We start from the raw sequence: 13,588 nt of genomic DNA on the forward strand, positions 1-13,588 counted from the left end.
TAATGGAAAGTAATTGACTTTGTGAAATCTATGAAAAAGTTATGCAAAGAAACAGTCCAACAAGACTGCAATGTAGCAACAAGAACAGTCCAACAAGACTGCAATGTAACAACAACAACAGTCCAACAAGACTGCAATATAGCAACAAGAACAGTCCAACAAGACTGCAATGTTTAATCACAACTGTGATGATTAAAAGTCATCACAGGTTTGCAATGAATAAACCTCATGTTAAATTAAGAAAAGCTGTTCGTTTATATGATACAGGTGTCATTTACCTCGCCCATGTACGACCCAAAATACAATTTACCATTAACCAAAACTGCTATTTAACAATAACCTTCTCCCTAAAACTAAACTCAAATTATATTTTCATAATTTTGTCTAATTTACAGCCATTTTGTTTGTCCTTGCTTTATGAATTCCATTTCTAAGCAATAAATCTTGATGGACATAAAAGATGGAACCAAAGTTATGATAGGGCTTTATATATGTCAAGTTTAATTTCATTTTATTTCTGTAAATATTTGACTGATTTATGGCTTTGTTGGACTTAACTGTTCATCTCTGCAAACTGAATTCCACTACTGCACAGTAATTTTTGATGGACTTAATAGATAGAAATCAAATTTTATATGAGGCTTTATTGTGAGAAAACATAGTTAAGTCCAATCATCATGTTCGTTGGAAAATGCCTTGCATACAAGTTAAATAATACTCCAGTTACTTACACCATTGTTTCTTCACAGTTGTGTAATATCTGCCTCCACGAAACTCTGGCTACACAAGTGTTTCATCATAGTTGTGTCATATCTGCTTCCACAGTACGCAGGCTACACCACTGTTTCTAAAGAATTATGTTATATCCACCTCCCTAGCACTCTGGCTACACCTGTATTTCATGTATCAACACAGTGCTTTTGCTATGCCAGCATTTGTCATAATTGTGTTATATCTGCCTCCACAGTACTCTGACTGCACCAGTTTCATAAGAATGCTATTACAGATGCCTCCTTATTTACTCTGGGTGCATGAGTGTTACATCTGCTTCCAAAATACTCTGGGTGCATGAATGTTTAATCACATTTGTGTTTCATCTGCCTCCACAGTACTCTTGGTGCATGAGTGTTTCATCACATTTGTGTTACATCTGCCTCCACAGTACTCTGGGTGCATGAGTGTTTCATCACGTTTGTGTTTCATCTGCCTTCACAGTACTCTTGGTGCATGAGTGTTTCATCACATTTGTGTTACATCTGCCTCCACAATACTCTGGGTGCATGAGTGTTTCATCACGTTTGTGTTTCATCTGCCTTTACAGTACTCTGGGTGCATGAGTGTTTCATCACATTTGTGTTACATCTGCCTCCACAGTACTCTGGATGCATGAGTGTTTCATCACATTTGTGTTTCATCTGCCTTTACAGTACTCTGGGTGCATGAGTGTTTCATCACATTTGTGTTTCATCTGCCTCCACAGTACTCTGTGTTCATGAGTGTTTCTTCACATTTGTGTTTCATCTGCCTTCACAATGCTCATGGTTCATGAGTGTTTCATAACATTTGTGTCTCATCTGCCTCCACAGTACTCTTGGTTCATGAGTGTTTCATAACATTTGTGTTTCTTCTGCCTCCACAGTACTCTGGGTGCATGAGTATTTCATCACATTTGTGTTACATCTGCTTCTACAGTACTCTGGTTAGTTAAAAATTCTGTTTTATATGCCTCCTTAGTACTCTGCTACACCAGGGTTTAGTCACAATTGTGTTATATCAGTCTTCTCAGAAATAGAATAAAAACTTACAATGACCATTCAGGTGACCAAACAAATGCAGTCTGAATAAATAGGTTCTCTTTATTAATATGCAGGTTTTAAGAGATAGCTGGTCTTGATATATAGGTGGTCATTACATGAGGCTTTGATAGATAGGTAGACTTTATATTTAGGTAAGAATCATGAAATGTGGTTTGAATGAAATGATAAACCATAAATTGATTGACTGAGGAATTTAAATTTATATTTTCCAGAATAAGTATGCAGAGGCTGAGCCATTGTATGAGAAAGCCCTTAAAATATATGAAGATAGTCTTGGCCCCAGCCATCCCAGAGTGGCAGAAACTCTACGCAATCTGGCAGTTATGAAATATGAACTGGTAAGTTACAGGCAATAATATGTTTTATTTTATAGCCTCCTTAAAACATGCAAACTTAATCCATCTCCTTATAACTAAGAATCATGTGGAGAAGACTGGGTCTGAACACCAATAGTTTAATTTTGTTTAGATGCCACACCACGGAAATCTGAAATGATAATGTAGCTTTTGCAATAGTTGCAGTGCCTCTATTGTATGCCACACCACAGAAATCTGAAATGATAATGTAGCTTTTGAAATAGTTTCAGTGCCTCTATTGTATGCCACACCACAGAAATCTGAAATGATAATTTAGCTTTTATTTCAGTATTGTATGCAATGTTTGATTGGCCTTTGGGGTTGTTTTTGGACAAACTGTATTGATGATAACAGTCACAATGTAATTTTTATCATAATACATTAATTGTTAAATGCCCTGATGGAAATTTCCATCATATTTTTCACCACATAAACAAGAGAAGTATTATTATTTTCTTCATTTCAGCAAACAAATATTTTATATATTAAAATAAGTCATCAGTAAGAAATAGTAAAGGCCAGTATACAGCTTGCATTACAGCCGTTATGTACATTAAAGTAATTCAACATGTAGAAATAGTAAAGGCTAGTATACAGCTTGCATTACAGCCGTTATATACATTAAAGTAATTCAACAGGTAGAAATAGTAAAGGCCAGTATACATCTTACATTACCACTGTTATATATGTTCAAGTAAGTCAACAGGTAGAAATAGTAAAGGCCAGTATACAGCTTGCATTACAGCCATTATATACATTAAAGTAATTCAACATATATAAATAGTAAAGGCCAGTATACAGCTTGCATTACAGCCGTTATATACATTAAAGTAATTCAACATGTATAAATAGTAAAGGCATGTATACAGCTTGCATTACAGCCGTTATATACATTAAAGTAATTCAACATGTATAAATAGTAAAGGCCAGTATACAGCTTGCATTACAGCCATTATATACATTAAAGTAATTCAACATGTATAAATAGTAAAGGCCAGTATACAGCTTGCATTACAGCCATTATATACATTAAAGTAATTCAACATGTATAAATAGTATATCTTGTTTATAGATGATCACTACAATTTACAGTCATGGACAAAAGTCACACACAATATAGACACAGCCATGTACCAAAGCTTACACAAAAATATAGATATACATAACATAATGAACCGCTATATAATGCAACCTCACATATACCGTATTTACCGCATATGTTGGGACACGATAAAATAATTATTTTTTTTCCTGTCCCAGAACTTATGGTGAAACATTTTTTTCACTTTGGTCATATGTCCCAAGACTTAAGAACGAAATAAATTGGTATTGCATTTGTGCTCTCCCCCCCCACAACTGCACGTCGCAATAAAATAGATAAATAAAACGCTTAATTGACAATAAAAAGAAAGAAACTAACCTTGTGTTGTTATCATTTATTCCTTTTTTTCAACATGAGCATTAAAGAATAAAACATTTCCACGAAATCCGTGTAAGTAGCATAGGCTTCCATACTGTAGCGTGTATCAATTATGTCCAATACCACACACCATGTTGTTCATTGACATGAACACTGAGAAACAATTGTGTGTGGTTGTACTCAAAGGTTTGAACATGTTATCCGACTGAAAACTGGAGCCAACAAAATCACATACAAGAGGGGAATAGTCAACTGATATCTTGAATAAGCCATTCACGCATGACACGGTGTTGGGTGCAAAATAATCAAGATTGAATTATATCCAGGTCTACTGTATGACAATATCTCGCAAAAAAAATCATCATTTGAAAACACATTCACTTGAGTACAAGTGACAGTCTTTTCACTAGCTAGGGTTACATAATTATCCTTACTATAACAAGCACACATAAGCCCTGGTGGTGAATAAACATGACTGGCAGCAAGCAGTTAACTCCTTCTTTGAACCTACCGACAGGACATCAAAGACAAAAAGTTATTTTTATTACAAAGCAGGTGATCTCAGAAGCCAACCCCGGTTACTTTATTTTGTAAAGGATTTCAATACAAAGGTTATTTTATTGCAAAGCAAGCCGACATCGGAAGTTGACTATGGATTCTGTGAAGTGAGTCGACTTTTTTTTTTTGAATATACAAAGACTGTAACAAGATAACCGGGTGGGATATTTCGGATTAACAACAGAACACGTAATGACAACACATATATATGATTTAATGTGGCGATTTATATGAATAGTGGATTATGAAGATGTGTGCGTATTTATAATCCAAATATTGGATCTATTTAACATAAAAAACGCACAGTTTCAAAGATGGGAAAAAAAATATACAAATAAATTTAGTTCAGTAACACTAAAACACAGGATAAATGATTTCACAAACGATTCAATAATGGAAAGATGAATATAGTTCACTCAAATAGTAAACATTGTAAGTCTTTACACATAGTAAAAAATGTATTCACTCAGGTAGCGAAATTATGTCACTAAACAAGAACGGATATACAATCTATCCTTCCAGTCCTGAATAACACACTGGGTCTTACTAACCCAAAATTAGCATACAGCTAAAAATACATGTGTGGAGATGCACTCCGTCACCCGTGCACCATATCCGCTGCTCTTCCGAATCAATTTCACAACCAATATAGACTCCGGACCCTCGGAATACTATGATCACTTGAACATTAGACCCTCCGGATACTTGAAATATTAGACCCTCCGGACCCCCTGGTCCTTTGACGGCTCTACAGCTGGGTCACCTTAGTCCCTCTGGACCCTCCGGACGCTAGACATTAGACGCTCCGGCACCTTAAACGCTCCGGACACACGGACGTTTCTACACTCTGACAACACCGGACACCCCGGATATTCCTACCATCAAAACACTCACTCACTATGCTGAAAATATACCCGATACAGTGTACTAAACTTGATACAGACATAACGTAAGGACGTTATACATGGTAAGTTAAAAAGATTATATTATAATGGCAATTACAAAACAGAGGATCAATAGTAAACCTAACCCTGCTTGATAAGACACTAGTAAACAATCCTTTTAAAAAATGTAGCTTTACATTACCAATATAAGTGTACATCGCAACAAGAATAAAAAATGCACGCATTATGGTATGTAAAGAAAACTATAACAAACATACAAAGGCAAATATGGTAATACACTAGTTATCACTTAAAACCCAAAAATTACCTACCCCTACAGCTGGAGTTGTACGAATCCTTTTAGCAGGCCGCTTGCTGACAAAACCATTAGTATTGTAAAGGTCCTTTACATGTAGTAACGTATTTATACCTTTAGAATTTTCGTTATTCTTTATCAAAGGCACCTTGCACGTGTGGCACAGGACGAATCGTACTCACGATTTCGAAATACATAGACCATATTATAATCACCCTCAGGTATCGTTGTACAGAGAAAAAGAAACGAAACCCGAGTACATGTATTTAATTAACAACATTTACACCATTCCGTGACAATACCTCCCCCCTAAAAAAAAGTGGTATCACTTTTAGAACAATCACGGAATGTGAACAATGAATCATTATTAAAACTTCCAATTTTCAGACTGAACGAAATGATTTGCTAATTACACCCTACTTAAAAAATCAGCTCCCACATTTTCTGACCCTCGAATTGCCTCGATTCGAAAACTGTATGGTTGCAAAGACAACGCCCAACGCATCAATCTTGCATTGGTGACCTTTGCTTTATTCAAATATAAAAGCGGCTGATGGTCCGTTTGCAAGGTAAACTCCCTCCCAAACAGATATGTTTGGAATTTTCCTATTCCCCATACTAAACCTAGGCACTCCTTTTCAATCACGGAGTACTTTTCCTCTCTAGGGAGCAATTTCCTACTTGCATAAGCAGTGGGCAATTTCATCCCCCCTTGCTCCTGTAGCAAAACAGCCCCAAGACCCGTATCGGACGCATCAGTCCTCAGTACAAAAGGTTTATCTATTTCCGGCAACTTTAAAATTGGTGCACTTACCAGTTTGTGTTTTAGAGTGTTAAACGCTTTTTCCTGGCATACACCCCATGAAACTTTATTCGGTTGCCCCTTCCTAGTCAAATCCGTTAATGGGCTGGCAATAGCCGAAAAGTTGGGGACGAATTTCCTGTAGAACCCGATTAGACCTAGGAAAGACCTTACTTGTTTTTTTGTCTCTGGTCTAGGGGCATCCCTGATTGCTCCTATTTTATCTGGATGAGGTTGCAACTGGCCTAGTCCACTTACCAGATGTCCCAAACATTCCAGACTGGAATACCCTATGCTACACTTAGTAGGCCTAACTGAAAGGTTTGCAATGTGAAGTCTATCGAACAGATCCCGTAATACCTTAACATGTTCATCCCATGTATGCGTGTAAACAAAGATGTCATCTACGAAGCTGTCGACGTTTTCCGTTCCGTTTAATAATTTGCGCATGAGACGAACGCACGATGCACCGGCGTTGACTAAACGGAAAGGCATAACTTTAAATTGAAACAGTCCTTTGGGAGTCGCGAATGCCGTTAACTCGCGGGCATTATCGGCGATGGGTATCTGCCAATATCCCTTGCTTAGATCTAATTTGGAAATGTATTTATGACCTGCCAATTTTGAAAATACACTTTCCATATCTGGCATTGGTTCTGCATCAAATACGGTGATCTTGTTTAATTGCCGAAAGTCGATGCAAAACCGGTTGGTCCCGTCTTTCTTTCTGACTAACACCACAGGGGACGAGTATGGGGAGTTTGAAGGTTCGATCACTCCCTGGTCTAACATTTTCATCACTTTTTCGCTGATTGTCTCCCGTGCATTAAAGGGTATCAGATATCCTTTAATCCTGATAGGCTCAGTGGTATTCAATTTGATCTCGTGTCGAATTAGACCCGTACAGCCTGGTCTGTCCGTGAACACATCTGGATATTTGGACAAAACCTTCATAATCTGTGTATGTTGACCCTCCGATAACTCAGGGCATACATTTATCTGGTCAATACTTTCTTTACCAACGTCCATGGGGTATTCAAGGGGTATTTCTGTGCTGGAGACGAATTCCGCTTCGTCACCAGACCTATCTTCTATCACCGCAACGCATACTACATTCAAAATCCCTTTATCAATCGTTTGTCCAGGTCTCGCTACATAGAGTTTAAGCATATTGGCATGAAATGTCTTGGACTTCCCCTCCATATCAATGATATAATCCATTTCGCCTTTCACCTGTCTGACTTCATATGGCCCTTTCCATTGGACTAGCAGCTTGTTGTTATTCGTTGGGAGAAGCACCAACACTTGATCGCCTACGTCAAATTTTTTACTCCGAGTTCCTCGGTTGTAGTACTTGGCGTACCTACGACTAGATTTCGCGAGTTCGTCTTGCGCCATTTGACAAGTACTTTCTAATCTTTCGCGCAAATCAACTACGTAATGGTATGTGGTCTTAACTTCTTCGTCCGCGACCTCGTCTGTCCACAGTTCGCGAAGTATGCGCATAGGACCACGAACTGTCCTACCGTACAATAATTCAAACGGGGAGAAACCCAAGCTTTCCTGAGGAACCTCACGATATGCGAACAGAAGGGCGTTCATATATCTATTTCAATCCTTCGGTCTTTCCGCACACATTCTCCGCAACATTTGCTTCAATGTGCCATTGAATTTCTCGACCAATCCATTGCACATAGGATGGTAAGGTGTTGTGCGTAACTGTTTAAGGGACAACAACCTACTAATTTCTGCCATGAGATCTGAGGTGAATTGCGCTCCACAATCCGTAAGAACCTCTTCGGGCACTCCGACCCTGCTGGACATGTCTACGAGCGCTTCGGCTACACGTTCGGTTTCAATTGATGGCAAAGCTATGGCTTCTGGATATCTGGTAGCGTAATCTACCAGTGTCAAGATGTATCGGTTTTTCCGATCTGTATGCGGAAATATTGGTCCTACAATGTCGATGGCTACTCGTTTGAACGGAGTATCTATCAAGGGCATCTGACCTAACGGTACTCTAGTTACCCTGCCTTTAGAGATCGTCTTCTGGCAAACGTCGCACGAGCGACAGAACCGCGCTATGTCGCTATTGACGCCAGGCCAATAAAATTCTCTTAATACCCTATCCGTTGTTTTCTTTACACCTAAATGACCTGCCATACTCGACTCGTGCGCGACCTTTAATACATGTGCCCTAAATTTCTGGGGAACCACTAATTGCAAGAACTTCCTATCCGATGTAGAGTATTCCCTGTACATTAAACCCTTCCGAACAAGGAATTTAGAGGAACCCCCATTCTTACACTTTCTCACAGTACCCGTTAATGCCTTCTCAGAGGTTGCACGTAAAGACGCGTCACGTTTTTGCTCATTTTGGAATTCTTCGCGGGATATATCAGTAATGGCTTCCGGTACTTTTAACTTACGCAAAGGTTTATTTTCCTCCTTTACCTGAGCCCTAGTTTGCACTGCCTGGATGATAGGGAATCGGAAATCTGCTATGGTTGGAAGTCTAGAACCCGGTACGTTGCCAATCGTCAGTTCATAGATCGGGTTGGCTACGCATAAAGCTTCCACAGTCCCGGTCAAAAAAGGTGTATCTATCATTATCCTTGCAACTGGAACATGGTCGATTGTCTGGTCAAGCAACATGCAAGGTGATTTAACCCCAAGCAATTGATCATCGCGGACTAAGCTCCGTTTCACGACTACAGTAGTGCATCCCGTGTCTCGTAGAACGGTGACTTCTTGTCCGTTAACAGTGCCATTTGCGGTCGGCACCCGTGCCTCTGGAAAAATACACGTGCCGATTGTTTGGATCACATCGCGACTGGTCTCTGAACGCACCACCGGTTCACGCACCGCTTTCCGCTTAACTTGCTGGGAAACATTAAGTTTTCCATTTACCGATCTTCTGCCTCTAATGGCTACCGCTACTTTCTGGACTGGTCCCTTCCGCTTAGGACAATAGTGGGAGATATGACCCACTTCCTTGCAAATGAAACATTGCATGTCACTCCGCTTCCCCTGGTTACTCCTACCAGATTTTTCAGGTTCCCTGGGTTTTCTGTCGTTGACCTGATTCCCACCTTTGACATCTCGCGTGATGACATTCTGCGAACCTCCCCGAGCTTCGGCGAACAAATCCGCCTGTGTGGCCATTTCATGTACATTTGTGAAGGATCTTTCCTTCAAGAATAAATATAACTCCTTGCCACAAGTTGTTAACAATTGGTCACGAAGCAAGAAATCGACAAGACCCTCAAATGTCTTGACGACTTTACCACATTCCACCCATCGCTGCAAATAATTGCAAGTCCTACTGACGAACTGAGTGAATGTTTCGCCTCTATCTGGTTTACTATACTTAAACTTCTTGCGAAACCCTTGCTCGGTTAGTTCATATTTCTTGAGAAGTGCCTCTTTCAACACGGGGTAATTGAGCGAATCGGCCGTGGATAAACGCGAATACACGTCTAATGCTTTACCTTTCAATAACGCGCTAAGATGGAGCGGCCAATCGTCTTTCTTCCATTTTTGTACCGTAGCATACCTCTCGAACCTATTTAGATAACTATCCATATTATCTTTATCGTCTTCAAATGGGGGCAATTTTGGACCTCTCAGTTTAACATCATGTTCCCCCTCTTTTTTAGCTTGCAATAGCTCAGAATTTCTTAGATGTTCCCTCTGCCGATTTCTATCTTCCATCTCTAAAGTTTCTAACCTTACCTGTTTTTCCCTTTCTAACTTCTCCCTCTCTGCTTCCCTTTCCCATTCTATCCTTTCCCTCTCAGCCTGTTTCTCTAGTTCTATCTTACCCTTCTCTAATTCTATCATTTCCTTCTGGGTTTCCCTTTTTTCCTTTTCTATTTGTTGTTCCCTTTCAAATTTTTCCCTTTCTAATTCCCTCTCCTTTAATCTTTGGTCCCTCTCCCGGGCTTGTTCTTCATGAACGAAATTTCTAAGGGACTCCCCCTCATAACCAAACTGTTTCCCCAGTTCTACCAGTTCTTTCATAGAAGACATTTCAAAAGTTTGGTGGTGACCAACCTTAAAGTGCAGTTGTATGCAAAACACGTAATTACCACAAACCGTATTTTCTTTCACGAAATGCAACAAAAATATTAAATACAAAAAATAACGTAAAATTAGGTATCTACCTAACCTTGGTGCTTTGTCAAACGCATCTGAAACACAAAAAGCATACAAATATAATAAAACAATTTCAGTGCTCTGTTATATCCGAAATGATCCCACTTCTGACACCATTTGTAACAAGATAACCGGGTGGGATATTTCGGATTAACAACAGAACACGTAATGACGACACATATATATGATTTAATGTGGCGATTTATATGAATAGTGGATTATGAAGATGTGTGCGTATTTATAATCCAAATATTGGATCTATTTAACATAAAAAACGCACAGTTTCAAAGATGGGAAAAAAAATATACAAATAAATTTAGTTCAGTAACACTAAAACACAGGATAAATGATTTCACAAATGATTCAATAATGGAAAGATGAATATAGTTCACTCAAATAGTAAACATTGTAAGTCTTTACACATAGTAAAAAATGTATTCGCTCAGGTAGCGAAATTATGTCACTAAACAAGAACGGATATACAATCTATCCTTCCAGTCCTGAATAACACACTGGGTCTTACTAACCCAAAATTAGCATACAGCTAAAAATACATGTGTGGAGATGCACTCCGTCACCCGTGCACCATATCCGCTGCTCTTCCGAATCAATTTCACAACCAATATAGACTCCGGACCCTCGGAATACTATGATCACTTGAACATTAGACCCTCCGGATACTTGAAATATTAGACCCTCCGGACCCCCTGGTTTTTTGACGGCTCTACAGCTGGGTCACCTTAGTCCCTCTGGACCCTCCGGATGCTAGACATTAGACGCTCCGGCACCATAAACGCTCCGGACACACGGACGTTTCTACAGTCTGACAACACCGGACACCCTGGATATTCCTACCATCAAAACACTCACTCACTCAGCTGAAAATATACCCGATACAGTGTACTAAACTTGATACAGACATAACGTAAGGACGTTATACATGGTAAGTTAAAAAGATTATATTATAATGGCAATTACAAAACAGAGGTTCAATAGTAAACCTAACCCTGCTTGATAAGACAATAGTAAACAATCCTTTTAAAAAATGTAGCTTTACATTACCAATATAAGTGTACATCGCAACAAGAATAAAAAATGCACGCATTATGGTATGTAAAGAAAACTATAACAAACATACAAAGGCAAATATGGTAATACACTAGTTATCACTTAAAACCCAAAAATTACCTACCCCTACAGCTGGAGTTGTGCGAATCCTTTTAGCAGGCCGCTTGCTGACAAAACCATTAGTATTGTAAAGGTCCTTTACATGTAGTAACGTATTTATACCTTTAGAATTTTCGTTATTCTTTATCAAAGGCACCTTGCACGTGTGGCACAGGACGAATCGTACTCACGATTTCGAAATACATAGACCATATTATAATCACCCTCGGGTATCGTTGTACAGAGAAAAAGAAACGAAACCCGAGTACATGTATTTAATTAACAACATTTACACCATTCCGTGACAAAGACGGCCGAGGTATGGAAGCATACTTTGGGTTCCTTTTCAACTGTATTCACGGGAATTTTGAAAATAAATTTAAACAATGGAACAAATTTTAAAGTGACACAATATAGTGCTTTGTGCACAGATGTCGAGAAAAAAAAAATCAAGTGATGAATTCGTTAAGGCCAGAAGAGAACTATACTGTATGCCAGTATTTCGTAAATAAAAGTCATTATTTTAAAACACATTCACTTGAGTGCAAATGACAATCTTTTTGCCAGCGTGGGTTACATAAGTATCATTAATATTTACCCGCAGACATCAGTACACCTTTGTATTAATTATTACTAAAGATGCCAAGCACATATAAGCCCTGGTGGTAAATAAACACAACTGGCAGCCAGCAGTAAACTTCTTTGAACTTGCCGACAGGACATCAAAGACAAAGGTTATTTTTATTACAAAGCAAGCAGACGTTGGAAGCCGAATTTGGACTCGGAAGCCAATTTTTTTAAAAGTATATCAATACAAAGGTTATTTTATTGCAAAGCAAGCTGACCTCAGATGCCGACTACTGGATTCTTTTAAGTGTGCCGATTTATTTTTTTAGCTTTGAATATACAAAGACGACCGAGATATGGAAGCTAACTTTGGTTCCATTTCAACAGTATTCACAAAAAGTTTGACAATAAAGTAAAACAATGGAACAGTTTTTAAAGTTGCACAATATAGTGCTTCATGCGCAAACATTGATGACCCAGCATCATCCAGAAGATTTGAAGAAAATAAAATCACGTGATGAATTCGTGATGGCCAGAAGAGAAACAGATCACTTCGCCGACAATATGATCATTAACATGGATGAAACTCTAGTGTACTTTGATCGCATTCCTGGATGGACTGACGATAAGATGGGTATCAGAAGTGTGAGAATTAGCAAGACTAGTGCAGATTTGAAAAAAAAAATCTTCCTTTTGTTCTTGCAGTTTCCACTTCAGGTGGTGTGTTGCCTCCAACAATTTTTCACGGTATGAGAAAGTTAAAAAAGTATTCATGTACCAAAATAATAGACCATACGTTTGCAGGAGAAGGGTTGTGTTGATGAGATGCTGCTGCATTGGATTAAAGAGTTTTATCTCAAGTACAGTTTTATATTTAAAAAATAAAATTTCAGTTGGATTGCAATTTCCGACATGTAATTTTCGAATGATTTAAAAGGTGTCCCACAACTTACGACTTGAAAAAAATGATGTATCCCAGAACATACAGTGCACCAAAAAATTACTTTTAAAATTAATTTATGGTGTCCCAAGAAATACGGTGTCCCAACATATGCGGTAAATACGGTAATAGTAAATGTTTAGGAAGCAGATGTAGTCCTGGGAACCATTTCATTATGTAATAATACTATATATAATAAACCTTAAATTAAGACAGCCTCACATAAAACACAATATACTTCTATATAGAAGATCTCAAATGGGTCATGATTTAATGTTGAATTTATTAAACGAGTTGAATAATGTCCAGCTTTGGCAACCAAAGCAGGAAATTATTAAGTGAGTTTCATAAATTGCATCAAATTAATGTTAGCTATTTTACTGTGAATAAAATGCTTTGGTAAGATAACTTTCATTCAGTTTGTAGATCAGGATATGTCACTATTCTTCTTTAAACAGAGGTGAGTTTATTTACTCCAGTAAGTTAACTGTTAAATCTTGCTTGTCATATTACAGGTCCCCCTCCACCCTCTGTCCAATGACCAATACACAAAATTTTATTTGTAATGATTCTCTGTGGGGGTCAGTTGGCTATATTCTGACC

General features: G+C 38.4%; 1 protein-coding gene across 2 annotated transcripts in view; it reads left to right on the forward strand.

The window, feature by feature from the left end:
• Positions 1-13,588, forward strand: part of LOC149790607 (nephrocystin-3-like) — a 129,222-nt gene that overhangs the window by 110,348 nt on the left and 5,286 nt on the right. For both annotated transcript variants that reach the window (XM_089972710.1, XM_089972711.1), the window contains one exon: positions 2,030-2,155. In XM_089972710.1, coding sequence (XP_089828836.1) covers positions 2,030-2,155 — 126 coding nt within the window. The remainder of the gene's footprint in view (positions 1-2,029; positions 2,156-13,588) is intronic.

The sequence above is a fragment of the Sinohyriopsis cumingii genome, chromosome 10, assembly GCF_028554795.1.
Source record: "Sinohyriopsis cumingii isolate HCF-2022 chromosome 10, ASM2855479v2, whole genome shotgun sequence".
Lineage (NCBI taxonomy): Eukaryota > Metazoa > Mollusca > Bivalvia > Unionida > Unionidae > Sinohyriopsis > Sinohyriopsis cumingii.